At 45.3% G+C, this 21,363-nt stretch overlaps 1 protein-coding gene across 1 annotated transcript in view; it reads right to left on the reverse strand.

Annotated features, from left to right (window-relative positions):
• EPHB1 (EPH receptor B1) overlaps positions 1–21,363 on the reverse strand; it is a 453,710-nt gene that overhangs the window by 135,917 nt on the left and 296,430 nt on the right. Inside the window, exon 4 of the mRNA XM_033212584.1 lies at positions 19,841–19,996. Coding sequence (XP_033068475.1) covers positions 19,841–19,996 — 156 coding nt within the window. The remainder of the gene's footprint in view (positions 1–19,840; positions 19,997–21,363) is intronic.

A 21,363-nucleotide genomic window follows, 5' to 3' on the forward strand; every position in this document is an offset into this window, starting at 1 on the left:
TGCAGCATGTTGGTTCAGGACCTTGGAGAGTGGCATAAGCCTATGTGTTCCCTGTCCTTTTCACTGAGTTCTCTCGCCAACAGTGGGGGTGCTTCTAAAGATTCTATGTCAGGCATCATAATAAGACCCCGATAACAGAGGCCAGTTGGAACAAGGATTGCCCTGTTTTACCATAGGGGAAGGAGGTTATTGAGGCAACATGGGAAACCAGGAATAAGTTACCAGGGGCCTGTGGAAAGTAGCGGCACCAAAATTGACAGACTAGTAAGTCATTTAAAGGATGCCAAAGACATCCCCCTCTCGATACCGGAAGCTTGGAAGGGCTCAGGATCTTTAGAAAAAAATAGACCCAAGAATTGTCTGCAGTCTGCTGACAATGAATACCAGACATATGGGACACTGTTTTGCTCAATATGCAATAAGTGGTGTCTGAAATTCTGAGGTGTCCCTTCAAGAGAGAGAATTGTGCTGAGGGTCCAAGGCAGCAGGGGCTGGCTAGAAGGTTGGTTGACGCCTGTCCCACCGCAAGCTCAGGCATCCTTTGAGGCTCCTCTCCTCAAAGTACAGGATAGCTCTCTGGGTCAAGGAGGAGAGGGCATTAAAGTTCAGGAAAATCATGTTGGTTTACTTTTTCTAACAGCCATGTGAGCACAACCTTATCAGAGAAAATTTTATACCACCTTTGAAATCAGTTTTAAATAAACCCCAGCAGCAAATTACTAAGGATGGGAGGTCACAGATCTTCAGACACAGACAGAACTAAGTTGAATTCTGGATTTTGGCATAACCTGCCTAAACCTCAGCGTACTCACTGGTAAAATCTGCATGATGATCACAGCAACCCATGGGAGTGTTGTAATGGACTACCAAATGAGCAGTGTAAGTGAAGGGTTAGAACAGTGCCTGTCAGGATGGCTTCTCTATTGGCAGCTGTAATTTTTAACTCATTGTTATATGGTAATGATGAATGTGAAGACAATGACACAGGCACTGCCCTCATGGAGTGTATTGTCTAGTGAAGGAGTCAGATAACATTTCAATAAGTAGATAAATAAATAGTATCAGCAGTAACAGGGCTCTGATGATACATAGAGAAGGAGGAGGGGAGACAGCATGCCAGGGTGGTGTGGGGAGCTCTCTCAGAGCATAGGCCATCTGGACAGAGACCTGAGTGTGATGAGACAGAAGCAATGCAAATATCTAGAGGGAGTGTTCCCCAGCCCAGAGTACTGGCATGTGCAAAGGCCCTGAGGTGGGAATACACTTGGTTCCTTCTTTGAGGAAGATCAAGGAAGCAGCATGGTGGACATATAATAATCAAGAAGGAGAGGGGTCATAACAAAGATTAGAAAGGTAGTGGGGGAGGCAAACTCATAAGTCCTGGTTTCAGCCTGCCAGGAATTTTACTGTAAATGAGGTTTTACTGTAAAGAGCACTCTGAGCAAGAAATGGCATGCTTAGACTTATGCTGCCTTGGGGAGGACAGGCTAGAAGAGGATAAAGGTGGAAGAAGGCAGACCAATCAGGAGGCCACAGCAGTCATCTAGGGGAGAGGTGATGGTGGCTTGGGCCAGAGTGACATCAGTGGAGGAGATGAGAAGAGGCAGATTCTGAATACTTTGTAACATCTCTGAACAGCACAAACAGTCTTTTTACAGATACTATATCACTATTTTCTCTCCAAAACTCTATGAGGCATTATTATCCCCATCTTAAAAATAAGAAAACAAAGGCCCAGAGTGGCAGAATGTCTTGTCTCTGGTCACACAGTCACTAGCGGAGGCATATGTGTCACACAGGTGTGCATGCCCAGCACTGGTGCTGGGCATGGTGCTTGCCTTCTAGGTGACCAAAAGGGCTCCCTGTCCCATTGCCTTCCTGTGGACATGGCTCTGACTTGATGAAACTTCTTCATATCACTGCCTAAATAACCAGTTTTGGGTCCTTTCCCTGGAGCAGATTTCTACTTGACCTTGAATTGTCTTTGGAACCAAGAAAGATAAATTGAACTTCTGGATACTACGTGCATCTGAAAGAGCAGTAGAGGTCAACATGGAAATGTGAATTTTCTTTTATTGATAAATACCGTATGCAAAGTACTGTCTTAGGTATTTTGTGGATTACTTAATGTAATCTTACCTTTCCAACACTCTTTGAAGTAGCAACTACTGTCTACAGTTTATTTATGAGAAAACTCTAGCTCAGAGTATAAAGAAACTTGCCCAACTCATGCACTGGTGGAACCAAGATTTGAGTGCAGGGCTGGCAGGTTCCAAATCTCATCCTTAACAACTCTTCCACCTGGGGTAGAGGCACCTAATGGTGTACAGCACAGCTGCGATGCAAAGCATTTTCTGGGGGCTGGGGGAAGATTTCATGGGGGCAGGAAGACGCTCCTGCCCCTGAGGCATCTCATCAGCTTCCCTGAGGAAACAGAACAACCATGATTCCAGGACTATGCTAAGCGAGTCTGCACGTGTTGCTCATTAGGGTCTTGGAAACACTGGGCCTGTACTCAGGCAATTCTCCTAATCATAACAGTTAGTAATAAGAAGAAATGATTAGTCAAAACAAGGAGGGACCCTGCTGAGAGGGATTTCAGGAGCATCAAAGAGCCTAGTGTTACACATTTCACCAAAACCAATGTTTGTAGAAAGTACTTCTTGTTTCTCCTGCTTCAATGGAGCCAATTGTCTGGGAGAAAGAAAGTAGGTTATACATTCTGGGAAAAGAGACAGCCCCTCTACCTAGCCTGAGCTCAAGCCTGAGAGTCTAAGTTTCCTTGGGGCTGCAGAAGCCCTTAGAGGATGGCTGAGGACCCTGGATCCTGGGAGGCAGTGCACCTCAGTAGGGAGGTATTTGTGACCAGTCTCAGGTTACTGTCCATGTGGGAGAGGGATAGAAGGTTGAATCTTCTAGCTGTGGCCCAAGGTGAGGCCAAAGAGAGGAAAGCTACAATATGCTCCCACCCCTGAAAATCCCCTGGAAATGCTCCAAATCAAGAACTATAGGTCACGTCATAAAAACATGGCCTTCAAGATCCCTTTCATACCCCTGAAATGCAGCTTCAAAAGCTTTCTACAGTGAGGAAAGATGCATTGGACTCAAAGAAAAAAACCGGGGCTGAGTCTTAGCCTTGCCATAGTGTGACGTTAAGCAGTCACTTATCTTCTCTCAGCCTAATCATTCACTGATCCTTGACAGATCAATCCATCTGTGTTTACTGAGACCCTCCTGTGTGCTGTGCTGTGTATGTGGGGTTATGAAAAGTTCACTGATGTCTACCCTGAGAAGCTGAAGGTCTGTAAAGGAGACTGGCACCTATGCAACAGCTACACAAACCACTGACTGACAAAGCTAGTGGAGAGCTATCCCCTTGAGCCTGGAGATGGCCAGGCATTGTGCTATGGGAACTTGGAGGAAACACTGCCCTCTTTATGGGAGAATCAAAAGGCATAACAGGTTAAAGCATTCCGTGATCCTTAGTGTACTTTATATGCATAAGAGACTGCCTGGTATAGTTATCCAGGAGTGCCTTTCCATCTCTTCACTTTCTAGAAGGGAAACAGGGACCAAGTGCACACCTGTACAATAAAAAAAAAAAAAGACTTTGTGCAGAACACTTGACCTGAAGGCCCTGTGAAGCAGGAAAAACATCTCTCTGCCTAGGGCCCCTGAGACCCCCAAGCAGACCTCCTGTATAGGTTCTCCCAGGCCTTCAGGTAGGGTCCTTGTGCCAAGTCCTGCTCACAGCATCTCTGACCTAGTCAGTCTCAGAGGAAGAATCCCCAGAGCACTTCCTGCTGAAAGATCACTACACTAGGCCATGTACTGCCAGGACAGGCTCCAAGGCATTTGCTGTCACTGGAGGCAACAGTCCAAGCAAGCCGCTTAGAGTCTTCTTGAAGTGAAAAGACATTGAGACACACTTCAGTCTTTGGCACAATAGAGGACTAGGTCTTACTGGACAGAACTTGTACAGAGTTCCTTGTTCTGGACATTATTTCTAATTGATGCACTCAGGCCCTGAACCACCCAAAACTACTGGTTTGATTTAGCATATCTTGATGCAGCCCGGAGCTCAGTAATTCTCTCCATGCAGATGTAAGTGTGGAGATTCAGATCTGGATAGGAATTTGCTATGCATCTGGAGATCTGGTTGGTAGCCACTGGGCCAAAGTCCATTGGGCATGGAGGTCACATACAACGAAAGCCTTGCAGGTGAAGGATGTCAGCTCCTCGCAAGCTACTCTCAGGAGTGCAGAACCTGGCTAGTTCCACACAACACACACCCTACTGAACTTTTGGATACTAGGCACTGATGAGGGAAGGGTATGGGACTTCTAAGGTGTTTCTTTTACAAGAAGACAACCATCTGGACCATACTGGGGGAGTCCCTGCTTCATGCAGGTAGGATGGAACCTCTGGGCTACTCTATGGTCAGAAGTCCTATCTCCCCACCATTCCTGAGAGATGGGGATGCCCATGGAGGAGTCCTGCATCTCCATAGTCCATCAAAAATGATTAAGGGCCCCCTTCCTAGATGACAGAATATTTTTCTAGTTGTCATAACTTTCCATGTTTTTCTAGAGACTGTAGATCAGACTGGCATCAAGATAATAGCTGGGAAGTGACTATGGGTTAAATATTCATGGATTACTCATTCCATTTTCCTTGGGAATACACAGAAGACTCTTCCAGGCACTGGCTTATGTAGCTGTAAAAGAGACACGTGCTGCCTCTCTCCAGGTATCCAGAAAAGGCCCTGGTTCCTGAGACAACAATTCAAGGTCAAGAGAACAAAAAAGAAATGGAAAAAGGTAAGTATACTTTCCAGGGTGTTATAGGTCCCCCAAGAGAAAGTCCTGACTCTGACATTTCATAGACACAGTAATTCATGGCATGCAATGAAACCTTGGTGGTCAGTGTGTCTTTGGTGACGAACACCCTCTACAGTCCCTTCCTGTTGGCCAGCCTCTGTTACATGCCCACTAGCAGAAGATGCCCAGCGGAAGAAAGCTCACTACTCCCACCATTATCGTGTAATCTATTAATAATCATAACCTGCTTGAAAATATAATAAAAAAGTATTCATTCATAATAGCCACAAAACCATAAAATACCTAGGATTAAATCTCACAAGACCTCTATGAAGATGACTACAAAACTTTACTGAAGAACGTGAAAGAAGACTTGAATACCTCATGCCTGAATGGAATAAAGAATATCATAAAGAAGAGAATCATCCCCAAAGTAATCTATACATCCAAAGCAATTCCACCCCTGATTAAACAGGATTGTTTAATGAAATTTGTTAAGCTGGTTGTAAGATTCATCTTGAAGAAAAAAATGTTTAAGAATGGGATAGCCATTTTTGAGAAGGAATAATAAACAGAGACTTAGTTCACCAGTCATTGAGACATATCAGAAAGCTGCCATCTTTAGAACAGTTTAGAAATGGTGCCAGAACAGACAGAACCACCAATGAGAAAGAATAAAGACAAACATACACAAACAGTTAGTATATAACAAAAGAAACATCTCACCAAAATGTGGACAATTCAGGTGGAGTTCTTGGGATGTTATTTTTAATAAGATAAAAAAGAATACTGATATCACATCCTATGCAAAATAAAGTTCCAGATGGAAGAAGGAATTAAACATAAACACCATACAGAGAATTAAAAGAAAGCACCAAGGCCAATCTTGGTGGCTCATGCACATAATTCCAGCACTTTGGGAGGCCGAGACAGGGGGATCACTTGAGTCCACGGGTTTGAGACTGGTCTGGCCAACATGGCAAAACCCCGCCTCTACTAAAAATACAAAAATTAGCCAGGCCTGGCGGTGCATACTTCTAGTCCAGCTACTCAGGAGGCTGAGGTGGGAGAGTTGCTTGAACCCGGGAGGCAGAAGTTGAAAAAAAAAAAAAAAAAAAGAGAAAAAGAAAAAGAAAGAAAGTATAATATAGAGTGTTTTCATGCCTTAGAGTGGGAAAGACATACATAAAATGTAGTCAAAAGCTCAAGACACCAATCTCCAAACCAGAAAGAAAAAGATGGTCAGATTTGAGTTCAAAAATTTAAAACCTCAATATGACAAAACAAGTATCCATAGAGTTAAAAATAAGTAGAGGGCTGGAGGGCAGGATGTCACATATAATTAATTGTCATCTAGAAATCAATTTTTAAATACAGAAAATGGCAAGGGTTATAAACAGACAATTCCCAGAAGACAAAATAAATTGGTCAATGAACATATAAAAAATACACACTCATTTATAACCAGAGAAATACTAATCAAAATGGCCAGGAGGTCAGCCAACTTGGCAAAAAATAAAAGTCTTGATAACATTATCAGGCCAGTGTATGGAGATGCCTGACGCACACTGCTGTGAGGAGTGTACACTGGCCAAGGCCTCTGGAAAAGCACTTTGTAATATTGATTGGTTCTAAGTGCATGCACCCCGTAGCCCAGCAATTCTATTTCTAGGTGAATTTCCTCCATAAATATAGGGATATGCATTTTTTGTGGCAGTATTATTGTTTATATTAATGAAACACTGAATGGGCCCAAACACCCACCCATGGGGAACTGCATACTCGGTAGGGGTTTCTCAGGCCTCCCTGTCCAATTCTGTTCTCTTCTCAAGTCTCACAGAAGACACCTTTCCCAGCCACTTGCATGGAGCACACATAACTAGTTCTAATCAACAAAATGTGATCCTTCCCCATCTTACCTGGGATTCTACCATGAATCTGGTGCCAGGTCATATCAGAGGCAATAGTCCTCCTCCTTCCTGAGGGAAGTAGACTAGCACTGAGGGTGAAGAGCTGGAGACCTGAACCTTGTCAGGCCTGGAAGGAAATATGGGTTTTGCTGCTCACTAAGGTGGAAACTTGGGCAAGTCATTTAGCCCTTCTGGGCCTCAATTCCTTCATCTATAAATTGGAACTAGTTGTAGTACTTGTTTTATAATCTCTGAAGTTAATTGAGAAAAACCATGTCAGAGGCTTAGCACAGGGCCTAAACTGCAGCAACACTTTAATAAATGCCAGTTATTAGTATTAGGGGTATGCACGTGTGTTCTTATTCCAATCAGCTATCACTGCATAGTGGAGCACCATGGCACATAGCACGGTAATGGCGTATGGTCTCTGTCTCCAAATCCTTGGTGCTTCACAGTCTGACCTGTGCAGACAGGTGTGGGTGTGGACATGGCTAACCTCATAGAGCCTCATGCAGACCCTGCCCCTGGGCGTGGGCACAAAGCCTGCCTTTCACTTACAGGGAGAGCCAATTCTCACCTGGTGCTCAATTCCTCTTTGCTGGCCAGCAGATGACAATCTCTTTGTGAGAACTGAGTAGCTTTCCATTATTGCTCACGGAGTACTGGCAGGGCATGGCAGTGACTATGGGTTCTCACTGACCATTGCCCCCCACCCCACCCCAGCCCTCACCTCTGGGCACCTCTGCCCCAGAAGAGCCAGCCTGCACCTGGCTTCATCTCACTACATAGCTGTCACGTAGGTTCACTCCAACTGCACAACAGAGCACCCTTCATTGCCATTTCCAAGGTAAGCCTGGAAAAGTAAACCTCTGAGGTGACTCAGAAGAGCTGCTTAAAAGGCCACCTTGGGCATCTCCTGCAAGTCTAAGCCACAGCCAAGGAGGGGCCAGCAAACCATTCCAATTAGTACCATTGCCATAACCTACTAGTCTCCAGAATGGGGAGGGGGGACAGATTGACCTTAGTGTTCAACTAGCCTCTAGTTATCTATCCTTCAGCCTCTTGAAGACAAGCCACTCTTCTTGATGTGGCTTCAGAGCCAGAACACTTTTCATTTAATGGGGTGGAGGTAGTCTCTGGCACAGGGTGGAGGGAATCATAAGCCTTCTGTAGGTTGACTTCAGACTGCAGCCTGCTCTATGTCTTCAAAATCATCAGTGATTATTTATACATTGGAAAGTCCAGATTTTAAGCCCATAGCCAATCCCATATCATAGCAGTTCTCAGGTGTCTGGCTCAGACTTGGCATTTTCCAGCCAATTGTGGGGAAAGCTTCTCAGAAAAAGCAAACACACAGTTTCAAAATAAATCACTACAAAATGCTGGCTTTCACATCCTATGGCACACACAATCCAGAAAGCATGGACTTGCTCATACTGACTATAAGACCCATTCCTGTCTACTTTGCCTAACTTCATATATTATTCAGAAACCCTCTTGGCAGGTATCACCAGAACCTTTTTGTATACTTCCAGTTATGGAGAGATCACTAACCAGGCAGCCTCTGCTCTTTGTGGATATCATTCAGAATCTACCTTTATGCCAAGTGGAAAGTGGCTTCCCTCTAAATATCTGATGACAGTCAAAGACATTGGGATCCCTCATCTTTGTCACACCTAAGTGAAGCTGTCAGTGATGTGTGGGGGTTTCTGGCTTTAGCGTCCACGCGACATCCACATGTATTACCAAACCAGGGAATCTGGAAAGTCACAGTCCTGGTTTGGGAAAGGTTGGCTGGTACCAGATTTCCAACATGGCAGCTGGAGACTTGGAGAATGAAGGAGAGTATAGGTGGTCTCCAAGAAATGTCAGGAAATATACTGGTCCTTGGAGAGGGGAGAAGCCTGCAAGCTCAGATGTAGGGACAGACTTTGAGAAGCATACTGATGAAAGGTACAGCCAGGGGCCCACCCAGTGTAATGGGATTCAGGGTAGATTCTGCACCTGACTTTGGGACAAAGTGAATGGTCAGCAACAGGGGGTGCAGTGGATCAACACAGGTTCCAGGACTGACCGGCAGTGGTGACTCTGAAAAGTGACCATCAAAAGGACATTGGCAAGAGGTCTAGGAGTGAGTCACAGCTCAGATCCCACTGTGAAATTTGGGCTTGGTCTCTGGCCATATGAAATCGGGATCTGGTGCCATTATCATGGATGGGAGATGGGAGACAAAGGGGACCAAAAGGCCATCTGGGGACCACCTGTGAGAAGCAAGGGATCAAGATGGTAGCACGGGTTGCACACAGATTTGTAATCACACTGTGATGGGGTAGAGACAGGGGAGTGATGGAGTCAGAATTTAGCCAACCTAGGATGACTCTCCAGGAGAATTTGATCTAAAAGCCTTTGCACCTATACTTTTAATGTTTTCTTTTTTTCTTTTTGAGACAGAGTCTTGCTCTTTTGCCCAGGCTGGAGTGCAGTGGCACAATCTCAGCTCAATGCAACCTCCACCTGCTGGGTTCCAGTGATTATCCTGCCTCAGCCTCCTGAGTAGCTGGGTCTACAGGTGCATGCTACCACGTCCAGCTAATTTTTCTATTTTTAGTAGAGATGAGGTTTCAGCATGTTGGCCAGGATGGTCTCAATCTCTTGACCTCGTGATCCACCCGCCTCGGCCTCCCAAAGTGCTGGGATTACAGGTGTGAGCCACTGCGCCTGGCCATGTTTTCTTATTTTTAATTGCACATCTTAGAGACTCAAAACCCACTTCTTAAACATTATTCATAAAAACCCAAACAAGGACAACAATTTATTGAGCGCTGTGCATGTGTCTAACACTGAGTTAGGCATTTTACATACCATTCACAATGGACACAATAATAAACAATATCCTCATTTTGGGGGACATAAAATAGAGATTCAGGTAAGTTGGGTAACCTATCCAAGGCCACACTATAAGGAAGGAGTGGAGCTGAGAGTCAACCCTGGTTTACCTGATTCCACAGTAGGACTCTTACCACTTGACTGCATTGGACACACCTGCTCGGTAAGGTCATGAAGCAAATTAAAAAAAAAAAAAAAATCAAATCAGCATGTCAAAGAGCTTCCAGTCCAGTGAACAGGCATGATTCTGGTACCAGAATAGCTCTGAATAGCTGAGAATGCTCAGGGTGTGCAAAGCAAGGCCTCCTCCCATCTGGGAAGGAGGTGAGAGGCTGGTAGAGGACAGAGGATGCAGAGCTGCTCACTCCTGACTGTCTTCACCTTAGAGGTGAACAATTGGAGCAGAGAATATTGAAGAAGCTGAGCTGTGGCAACCATTAAGTCCCAGCATCCATTCCAGGCCAGTTCTGCCTTGGACCAGAACCTATACATTTGACATCAAGACAATTGCCTGAAACCACAAAGGAGCATTCACGGCAAGAGGGAACCCTAAAGTCATGGAGAGGACAGCTTTGTTCTGATTTTTAAAATAGAGAAGGGAGTAGATTAGACGGATGCACTTCATCTTAATCCCTTCCTTCTGGAACTTCACAAGTAAATTGGTGCTTTGTAATCCTCAAGGAACGACCGACAAGAAATTGTGTGTTCTCTACGGGTAAGTCAGGCCAGTCAATATTCTTTCTTTCTCTAAAAATGCATTAGCCTGCAAAGAAAAATAGTATAGAGTATACAGTAAACCCAGATTTCCACAAGAGTAACTTCTAAAAGTAAACAAATACTTGTATATTGAAGGAAGAAACGTTAACTAAACAATAGTGCCAGTGCTTGAATTTTAGCTGCTTTGAAAATTACATCAAAGTAGGGTAGACAACTCTGATAATAGTAATAAAATAAAATCGCTTACTTTTATTGAATTCTTCCTGTATGCCAAATATTGTTTTATTTATTTATTTATTTATTGAGACAGAATCTTGCTCTGTCTCCCAGGTTGGAATGCAGTGGTGTGATCTCAGCTCACTGCAACCTCTGCCTCCCGGGTTCAAGCGATTCTTCTGCCTCAGCCTCCGAGTAGCTGGGGCTACAGGCATGTGTCACTATGCCTGCCTAATTTTTCTATTTTCTTTTTAGTAAAGACAGGGTTTCACCATATTGGCCAGGCTGGTCTCGAACTCCTGACCTCATGATTTGCCTGCTTCGGCCTCCCAAAGTGCTGGGATTAAAGGCATGAGCCACTGTGCCCAGCCTAAATGGTATACTGCATTTAATTCCCATAACAGTGCAGTGAGGGAGGTTCTAATATTGTCCCCATTTTATGGATTAGGAAATAGAGACAGAAAAGCTTTGTCACTTGCCCCATGTTGCTGTTCAGTAGTAGAGCAGGACTTGAACCTGGTGGGCACAGGCTCCAGAGCTCACTTAGCAATTATGCTAACACTGATTATCTGAAAGATGATAAAAATCAGTATTTAAAATGCTCTGTATGTGAAAGTGCACTGTGCCTAAATCCACAAGGCAGAATGTCTGAAATCACACTGATAAATGCAAATAGGGGAGACCTAAACGGACAGCATTTCCTGAGGAGACAAACAAAAGCACTGGCTGTTTAGTGGCTGCCACATCTGGTGGGAGCTCAGAGTTTCAGCGACTGCAACCAAAGTGAACACAAGGTTGCAATATCCCAATCACAAGGAAAATCCATGACTTTTCTACTGAACCTTGCTCTGGAGTGAGGATCACAAGTCTCATTCTGGCTGCCATATTTTGAGAGCTTTATTGATAAATGTGAGAGATTCAGAAAAGGCCAGCCAGGAGCCTGGACATATGGCAGAGGGGCAGGGGCGTGGGTCAGGAAATTTGGGCAACAGTTAAAGCAACAAGTGTTTAGCCTCAAGGAGATAATTTTAAAAAGATGAGAACATTGTTCTTAAGCATTAAAATCACTGGCCTGCTGAGCATTGGTCCTCAAGGACTGACCAATGGACAGGAGTAAAGAAGGAGTGCCCAATCTGAAGTCCAGAATGCCTCTCTCCCAGCAATGGGTTACTGCTGTTGGCAATGGAGTGATGCTGTCCTGCACAAGACATGAGCTGTCATCACAAATGCTCAGAAAAATAAAAGTGGCATGACCACCTCTGCCTCTCTGGGTTACTGGAGGGAGAAGGCTAACATTGGGAGGATTTGGGGTGGCAGTGCTCAGAGTGTCAACAATCTGTGACTCCAAATGCTCTTACGAAATTCTGAAACAGACGTGTTAGCTAGTGTGCCTGGTTTTTAGCTTAAAACTTAGAGCTACACAATTCCTCAAAAAGGTTATACTCACTTGGGTCAAACAACTATGAAAAGAAATTGTAGATTACAGAAGTGTGAAAGCACATTTACACAGGCAACGCTGACCCTTCCTGATGTGGCAGTGACAGTTATAAATAGCTTCCAGCTTGCAGTCACACTCCCTCCTTTTGCATCCAGGTGTATAAACCATCTACTGTCCAGCATGGGGCAGGGACCCAAATCTAGGCTTGTCCTCTGGCTCTTATTGATCTTTGACCTTTGTCTGAAGTTCACCTCAAGGAGAACACAAACTACCTTCCCTTCAAAAACACAAATGTATTTTTTATGGGCAACATGGATTACACATCAGGGTAATATCAAACAGTCTCTTTACCTACCGAATAGAACACACAGGGTAACTTACACTAAAGCCCTGGTCAGCGATGGGTAGAGCTCAGCTGGAGCAAAGCAGCCTTCTTTTACTATTTTGCAAGCCCTAGATTAACCCAAGTAAAGACTTGTAAAAAGGTCGACTTTTGAAAAGTATTTAAAACCACCCTCATTGTGTAGACATGCAGACAAGCAAGCAGTCCCCAATTTACGACACTAGATTCCTGTCTCATGTGGAGTGCTTATTGCCCTATTGGCCTGAAGAGCTCCTCCCTGCAGCAGCAGCCTCAGAGGTTTCCTCTTGGACTGATTTCCTCCCAGGTGAGCTGGGGCCCATCACCCATTTACACTGGCTACCCTCTGGATCCTCCCTCTGAATTCGGGCAAATGGTGTCCATCAGTCACTTTCCTTCTGTTTCAGTTTCTCCTTCAGCCCTCCCTGAGCTCACTCTAGCCACGTTGTGCTTCCTGGCTTCCACTCGCTTCTCTCCCCCATTACTGCTCCCAGCCCCAGCTAAAAATGTCCTTTGCAGGTCTTCACATTGCTCTGACCACTCAAGAGTGAAAATGGGCCAGGCGCAGCGGCTCACGCCTGTAATCCCAGCACTTAGGGAGGCTGAGGTGGGTGGATCATGAGATCAGTTCGAGACCAGCCTGACCAACATGGTGAAACCCCATCTCTACTAAAAATACAAAAATTAGCCGGGTGTGGTGGCGAGCACCTGTAATCCCAGCTACCCAGGAGGCTGAGGAAGGAGAATCACTTGAATCTGGGAGATGGAGGTTGCAGCAAGCTGAGATCACGCCACTGCACTCCAGCCTGGGTCAGAGAGTGAGACTCTATCTCAAAAAAAAAAAAAAAAGAGTGAAAATGAAATAGAAACTGAGCCAGAACAGGTGGGGATTATTCTGAGAAGTAGTGAGATCCTCCTTTGAACCACTCAAATAAACACAGATGCACTCACACATTCACACTCACAACACACCCCATCCTTCCTCTCTCTCACATACATATTCACAGCCCCACTCCCTGCAGTCTTCCAGTCTGGCACACAGGACATTGACGAGGAGGGGAAGGCCCTGTGGTTCCAGTCCGTGAGAATTCACTCAATGGCCTTTCTCCCCAGAAGTCATAAAGCAAAGGACAGAGGAACATGACCCAACTCTCAAGCAATGTTCCCAAACTTTCACAGCCTTCAGAGTTACTCGCAAGGCTTGTTAAAACTCTGATCACTGGGCTCCACCTCCACAGCTTCTCATTCAGTGGCTCTGGGGTGGGGCTGAGAATTTTTATTTTTAGTAAGTTCCTAGGTGACACAGAGGCTGCTTGTCCAGGGACTGCATTTTAAAACCACTGACCTAAAGGAAACCATCAGTGGGGATCTTACTGAGTACGAAGCAGCAGATCCTGTGCCCAAGACCAGAGGGTTTATAAGCTGATGTCCTTACAGACCCACAATGCTCTATGGCCACCAAACCTGGCTGCAGAGGCCACTTGCAGAGGACATCCTTCTGTGCCTGTCATCCCAAGGCCATTTCTACCCTCTAAGCCCTATGCACTCTTCTCCATCCACCCTGCTTCCCTGCAAAGATCAGGGTCTAGGCCCTGGGAATGTCCCACTCCTGAGCAGTCTGTCCAAGGGACATGATCCTTATGCCACAGGGACGCCACCCGCCACCCCCCACCCCCACCCCACCACTGCCCTGTCATGCCTGGGATAAAAGAGGGAAACAACTGCCAGCACCTTAAAAAATGAAACACGAACTTAAAGGAGAGAAACCAGACTATGCAGGAATGGGAGAGGGAAGAGCAGATTCTTATCCTTCTCTATGCAAGGCAGATTCACGAGTGAGAATAACAGCCAATCACCATCATTGCCACAATGGTTTGCAACATCATTCTCAGAGCTCCCAAATTTTAGCTGCCACTGAGGTCATGGCACTGGAGTCAGACAAACCTGAGTTTTCATCTTGAGCTTCACTTGCTGAGTTTTCTTGAGTTCACTTGAGCTGAGTTTTCACCAGAGCTTCACTTGCTTTCTGGCTTTTAATTCTCACAACCTCCTAATTTGAGTTCCAGCATACCCAATTTTATCCAGGAGGAAGCTTGTGTTCCAAAAGGCTAAGTAACTTGCCCCAGGTCTTACCGTCAGGAGACAAACTCAAAATTCCTGCCCTTGCCACTAGTCTTCCCTGTCTCTCAGTGTCAGTCAGGAGGGAGGCCAGGGATGGCCTCCAGGGGAACCCTGAAAGACTGGCAGGCACTGTGTCCCTCATCTAAGGGGTTGGTAGGTGGGCTCAGGGGACACAATGACCTCTGAAGTCCCTTTTTCGTTCCATTTCAAATGATCAAAACTGCAGAGAGAAGTCCATTGCGTTTGAAGAAGAAATAAAAGAAACAATGCAAGCACTAGCTTGCCTCTGTGATCCATCAAAATTTATTCCATGTGAGTGACAGAAAAGGGGTTTTTGTGGTCAGCAATGTAACAAGGTAATTATTTTCACATCAGTCCTTCTGTATAGTTTTTCACAGACAGCAATTTTATAAGGCATAATTATCTATTTTAACCTGCTTCATAAATTCCTCCTTTCCATTTCGTCCCCCGGTAAACTAGAAATTATTTAAAACAGAAGCCAAGCCCTGCATCGTGGTGCTGGGTTTCACATTGCTGTGCACCTCTGAGTGCGTTCCTGGCTGTCCCTCTGCCCAGCTGACCCCACCATGTCTCCCTTGCCATCTGGTCCTCCTGTGGAAGGGAAGTGTGTCTCAGTGTGAGGAGCTGCTAGGCCTCTGCTGCCTGGGAACGGAAAGCCAGTATTGTGAGCCATCGCTCTTGCCTAGCTTCTTGGCACCTCTCATCCGCGAGGAGCAAGCTCGGCAGATTCTCAAAAGCTCTTCCTGTGCCTCCTTCCTTCTCCCACTGCACACCAGGTCGCAGGGTAGGGCAGTCACCTTCTCATTTGTTTTCAGCAGGATCTTCAGGCCAAGATGACTGTATGGTTTGGGACCATACCATGGATTCTGCTGTGATGCTCAGTGATGGCGTCAAGCCTAGGCTCCCCCTACAACATCACTTTTATTTTCAGATATCCAACATCCTCTCATGCTGGAAGCTTCAATATCTGCTGCAATCTTCACACTTTCCAGGGATGTAACCAAAGCAAGTTCTAACATCGGTTGAGAGTTTACTATGAACCAGGCACTGTGCCAAGGACTCTACAATACTATTTGGCTGAATCCTCATAATAACTCAGAAAAGCATACATTATTATGAAGTTGTGAGAATAAAATGACAGAATGTAAGAAAGCTAAGAATTTAGACCAAAGTCACAGAGAAGTCAAGAGACAGAATCAAGATTCAAACTTTTGTCTCTGAAGTGCCAAAGCCCATCTTCTACCCACTACATGAAATCAAAGATTCTATGAGCTTTCCCAGAACCCACTCAAGACTGAGGCAGTTTGAGGATGCCAGAACTCACCAGGGAAACTGAGGGCCTCTGGGCAGTGCCTCAGTAAGCAGTACAGGGAGGAAGGCAGCAGTTTTTTCAGCGGAAGCACAGCAAGCCCAAAGCTCAGAGCTGGGTCCTCAGTCCATAACCTTAGCAACCCCTCCGTGCTGGTGGGGCTGCACCATCCCCTTGTCCCCTCCCATTGTCTTTTCATATGACCCCTTCCCTTACTGTCAGTAGCCCTTCAGTAACTCCTCACTGAAGGTGATCTCCACCGTTCAGGTAGTCTGTCTTTATTCAGGGAGTTTCATGAGCAGGGAGTGGTGGAGTCACTTATCACCTGCCTCTAGCTATCCCCCAAGCTCCCACCTCATTCCATACATGGCCTAGGTTTGAGGGAAGAGGCATCCTCTTGGATATGAGCAAGTACTGGGAAGATCTAGAATTGCAGGACTGGGTAGAGGTGAAGGGAGGAGAGAGAAGAAGGAAGAAGGGAGCTAGTCATCCAGAGACCAGCAGCAGTGATGTGACTGCAGACTCAAAACACAGAGCTCTCTAAGCCACCCTTCTCTGACGTCATCTGGAGCCCACACCAGCCCCTTTGACACTGTCTTGAGGTGCACCTGCATCTTTGCGCAGTCCACCGGCAAAATTCAAGGACAAGGCTGGACACACAGAGGCATCTCAGAGGTCAAGAGGCGAGGTGTCCCTGGGTCTCCCAGTAGATTAAAAAGAAAACAAGCAAATGCCTAAACAGGGCTGCAAAAGGTACCATGCATTCCAAATGTTTACATGAAATAAGTTAACACTTGTAGCACTACAAAACTACAATGACTATATGTGTGCCAGCCCAAAGGGATCAACAGGATTCATTAAAAATATTAATTCTTAGTGCACTATAGGTTTTATGGCCTTGTCAAATGACACATTTTAAAATTCTAAAACTCTTTATAAACTTTCCAATACTGCCAGTGAATGCATGTGATTACTGATATAACCCATTTAAAGTCAACAGCTGCACACTAAACCTGGGGCCCCTCCAGACTTCCAGACCTGGGCTCTTGATCTCTCCTGACACTTCCTCCCTCCCTCATGCCCACAGGACCTGAACACTGTAGATGTCCACTGCCCTGTACATTTCAGAAAGACAAAGCTCTCCTTCTTTACCTGGGTACCCACAGTGCCCAGTCAGGTTGTGTTTGTCTCTCGACGGAATGGACGGAAGAGTGAATGTGCAAAGTGAACCAGTACCTGTGCCTTCTCCACCCCAACCAGTGTATGTCAGGCTGGGCTGGGCCCTTGCACTCCTGCCCTGCTCAACTCACTGAACCAGCAGGAGCCCCAAGGCCACAGTACAGGGCTGTGCCTTGCCTCAACAACTCCAGATATGTTCCTTGTATCTGAAAAATGATTTACTGTGGTGATGTACAATGCCTTTATAAGAGAACAGATGGCACCTCCAATTAGAATGCCTTAAAAGGAAACCCTAATGAGATGATAAAAGCCAACAAATTGACTTTTTCATACAGTACTTTCCTGGCACACAATAAATCAAATATCTAATGAGTTTCAATAAACTAATAGATTTATTTATACGTGTTTTGCCTAGCATGGCATTGCACCTCAGCCCTGCCCTATGGGTCCCTTCAGTGAGTGCTTGTCCCTGCATACCAAGGCAGAGAGCTGGACAGTGCATCTATGTCCCTGCATACCAAGGCAGAGAGCTGGACAGTGCATCTATGAGCTTCTCTCAGGCCTGGCCACCACAGCCACATGTGGCTTTGATTCAGCGATTTCTGGTCTGACCCAAGCACACTAAAGCCTGCTATATCTGGAGAGTAGAGGCATGCAAAGGGTGTGGTAGCTGTAGTCACACATATAGGCATGTCTAATAATCACCTCCATTCTGGGTAAGATGGGGACACTGTGGTGGGACTATAGGGGGTATATGTAACCCCAGAGCTAACTGGACCAGAGACAGGAGGAAGACACCTCTATGGTATGATTTATTATTAACTATTATTATTAAATTATTATCATTAATTTTAGAGATGGGATTCTTGTTATGTCACCCACACTGGAATTGAACTCCTAAGCTAAAGTGATCATCCTTCTTCAGCCTCCCAAGTAGCAGAGACTACTGGTGCATGCCACCATGCCTGGTTCAGGTCTGATTTTAAGGAGGGTAGACTCAGGATATGAGTAGGTCCAGTGGAGTGAGGATCTAGAAAGTACATACTGGAGGTTTTGGGAAATTTCTGCTTCCTGCCCCCTCCTCCAAGTATTAACCAGGCATTAGTCCTGCTGGTTCAAGTACATCAGATCAGATGGCTGGAAGACAGGCCTTGAGAGAGAGAAGAGAGAGATGCTATAGCAAGGAGGGCAGCAGCACATCACCATTCTGAGCATTTAGTCATTGGTTTACCTTTCCTCTAGGTTACTGTACTCAGGGACTGAATGAATTTACAGGGTGTGTCTGCTGAAGTGGGAAGCTTGGAGGCTGAGCCTTCTATTTGCATGGTTGATCTGTAGAAGGAGGCCGGCCAGTGAGAGGGGTTAATGAGAAAGAATGGAAAGGAGTGTTTTCAGGAGGAATAGTGTGAGACCCTGGGCATATACTTTGGCAATCATGGAGACTAGTCTTTGGTCTGAACATCCAGGGAGCAGTAATTCAGCATCCTTAAGTGGTTTCTAAAGAAGTACATTAAACAATGCTTTTTGGGCTCATGGAAGACCCCCAGAGCAACCTCAGAAGTCAGTGGAGGAGACAGCACAACAGAAAAACAAGACCTCTGGTCAGCAGATACAATAATTTTTGTTAATATTAACTCACCAGAGAGAGAGGTCTGTAGAAAATCAGTTCAAATCTATACACATTGATTGAACTCAGGAACTTGATCTAGAAGATACTTTTATTCGCCCTCTTTACTCAGTAAAGGTTACATATACTACAAGGCTAGAATTAAGAAGTTCTTCCACTCGGAGTCCAGTCACTTTTTCTGTTCATCAAACAGAAAGTATATATGAAACATTCTTCTGTGCTGGGGATGGATGGAAGGGATTTGGTCCAAGGAGGTGTAAGGAAAGGTCCCTGCTCACAGGGAGGCAGGCAGCATTATCCAATGCAGAAGAAAATTCTAACATATTAGAGGCTAACCTGGAGCACTGACTCCCAAATACAATGGGAATACTGTAAAGAGAGGTCATCCCCACTTCAGGGCTAAAATGCTCAGAGAAGTAGGAGCAAATTATCCAAAGTACTGTGTGGGGACAGTAGTGATTGCCTCCTCCCACAATTATGGGGGAGAATATTGGGAGAAATGCACCCCTTCTCATATCCCTATCCAGAGAGTGTAGCTGCCTTTCTCTGTTTTTGGCAGGGAGACTGCTCTTCCCTCTGTATTATATAATGGGACAGTGATGTAGCCAATGCATTTTCTCCAGTCCATAGAATTTCTGCCTTGGAGATGCACTCTGTGGTCAGGCCACTGGTCTTGTCATTTGACAGGAGCACAAGCACTACATCAGACTGGGCATTGGAAGGCACACAAGATGAATATATGGTCCTGATACACAATAGTCTTCATTTGGTAACTGAGATAAGTACAGAATAACTGAACAATTAATAAAATGATGAGCACTCTGAGAGGAGTCTGGTTGCATATATATAGGAAACCCAGCAAAGAGGTAGGAGATTCTCAGCTATAGGCACCAGGAGGGACTTCTTGGGGGAGGTGATAATAGATCATGATTGTGCATCCAAAGAACTCTCCAGTCTAGCATCTGATGAACAGAAATTACCTTTCCAGGGTGAGAGGAAGGCCCTGTTATATGGGAGGAAGGGGGAAGGAAAAAAACGTAATCTTCACCCAGTGATACGTAGGGACAAGGCCCCTGAACTCCAAGCACAGGAGATATATGTTTCAGCACCACGGCCAGCAATTCTACTTTGCCCTGGGATCAAAGGATGATGTCTTCTCTTCCCTGCCCCAGACCCACCACTTGCACCATCAGGGAACCAAACTCTCCAGCCCAAAGCCGTTACTAGACACTTACTAGTGCATGCCACTTCTGGAGGGTCAAAGTCCGCTCGGTAATAACCAGTCCGACAGGTGCAGATGGGAGACGCCTCTGCAGGGGAGCGGCTGTTGGAGGGGCAGTGGGAGCAGCCCTCAGCTTCCTGGCTGGCCTTGAATGTCCCTGCAGGGCAGGCTAGAACACAAAGAGACCATGTGATAATTAATGGAAGTGTGGCAGCCAGAAACTCTTCCCTACAACCGGAAAAGGAGTGTCTTCCTCTTTAAAGAGAACGGGAAACCCATATTTAACACTTCCAATTCTTCAAAAACCCCTTGTGAAATATACATTCCTGTTACCAATGACCTCTCTCACTTGAACAAAATGCATAATAATTCTTCCCTTCCAGGTGTGTCAAGAGATTTAATTGAGAAAACAAATCTAATGTGTAGCTCAGTTCCTGGGACATAAGTGCTCTATAAATGGTTACTTCCTCCTCTGTCTACGTGGTTAACATCCATGGCCTTTCCCTGAGCCACTCACTAAAGACATCTCATCTTATGGCCTCAGATAGAAAGGGGTCCGAGGTTTTTCAATGACATGTTGGACCTACAGTTTTTCAATGCCATGTTGCAGCACACATGAGGAACACTATGAGATGTATTAACAAGCTCTTGTTATGAATGATGGTAAAGGGCTGAAATTCATAAGTGATTCTTCAAAACTAAATTAGAGTGATTTCAAGGTTACTGCCTTAACAACACCATTCTCCTTTAATTGCATTTTGATATGCTTTCAGGGGCGGGGCAAGGAAAGGATGACTTTGCAAACAGCACACCAGGGAACATGTCATGCATTTGGTGTCATCTATCACGCACATGGCAGTGGGGAAGGTTGGGAACCTGATCTCCACTGGAGGGGCCCTCACATGCGCAGCACATCCTCATAATTTCCTGTGGGATCAGCTTATAATGAGTCATTCCCTGAAAAGTCTGGCTCCAAGCTGTCCCTTGGGTCTCAACTTTGTCTTATCTGTAGAGACTTTTGAGCCCAGGTATCTGGTCTCTTCCTTGCTGATCCCTCACAAGATTGATCCTGCCTACCCTAGTTCCCCAAAGCCCTCCCTTATTATCTCAGCCCCTACTCTTCCTGTCCCCATGAAACCTACTCTGGCTCATCCTCCTTTGAGACTGGGTAAAACTTACTGACTGGTCAACTTGTTTGGCTTTCTTACACACCTCATTACTTCATTCAACAAACATTTACTGTGTTCCTGCTGAAAACATGACATAGGGAATTCAAGAATAGAGCTTGCCTTCAAGGAGCTCTTGATCCAATGAAGTCATATAAATCTAATACAATGTGATCATTGTATAATGGAAGAGCCATTATAATGGTTTCTACTTATAGAAAGTTAATCTTCTCGAATGTATTGTTCCCTCCTGTAAAGTACAGAATATTCTTTAATAACAGCAGTAGCCACCATCTGTTAACTTGTCTTGTTAAGTGCTTTACATGCATTACTCTATGAGGTAGACATTATTATCTCCATTTTGCTAATG

Source organism: Trachypithecus francoisi, unplaced genomic scaffold, assembly GCF_009764315.1.
Source record: "Trachypithecus francoisi isolate TF-2019V2 unplaced genomic scaffold, Tfra_2.0 Lachesis_group0, whole genome shotgun sequence".
Classification (NCBI taxonomy): Eukaryota; Metazoa; Chordata; class Mammalia; order Primates; family Cercopithecidae; genus Trachypithecus; species Trachypithecus francoisi.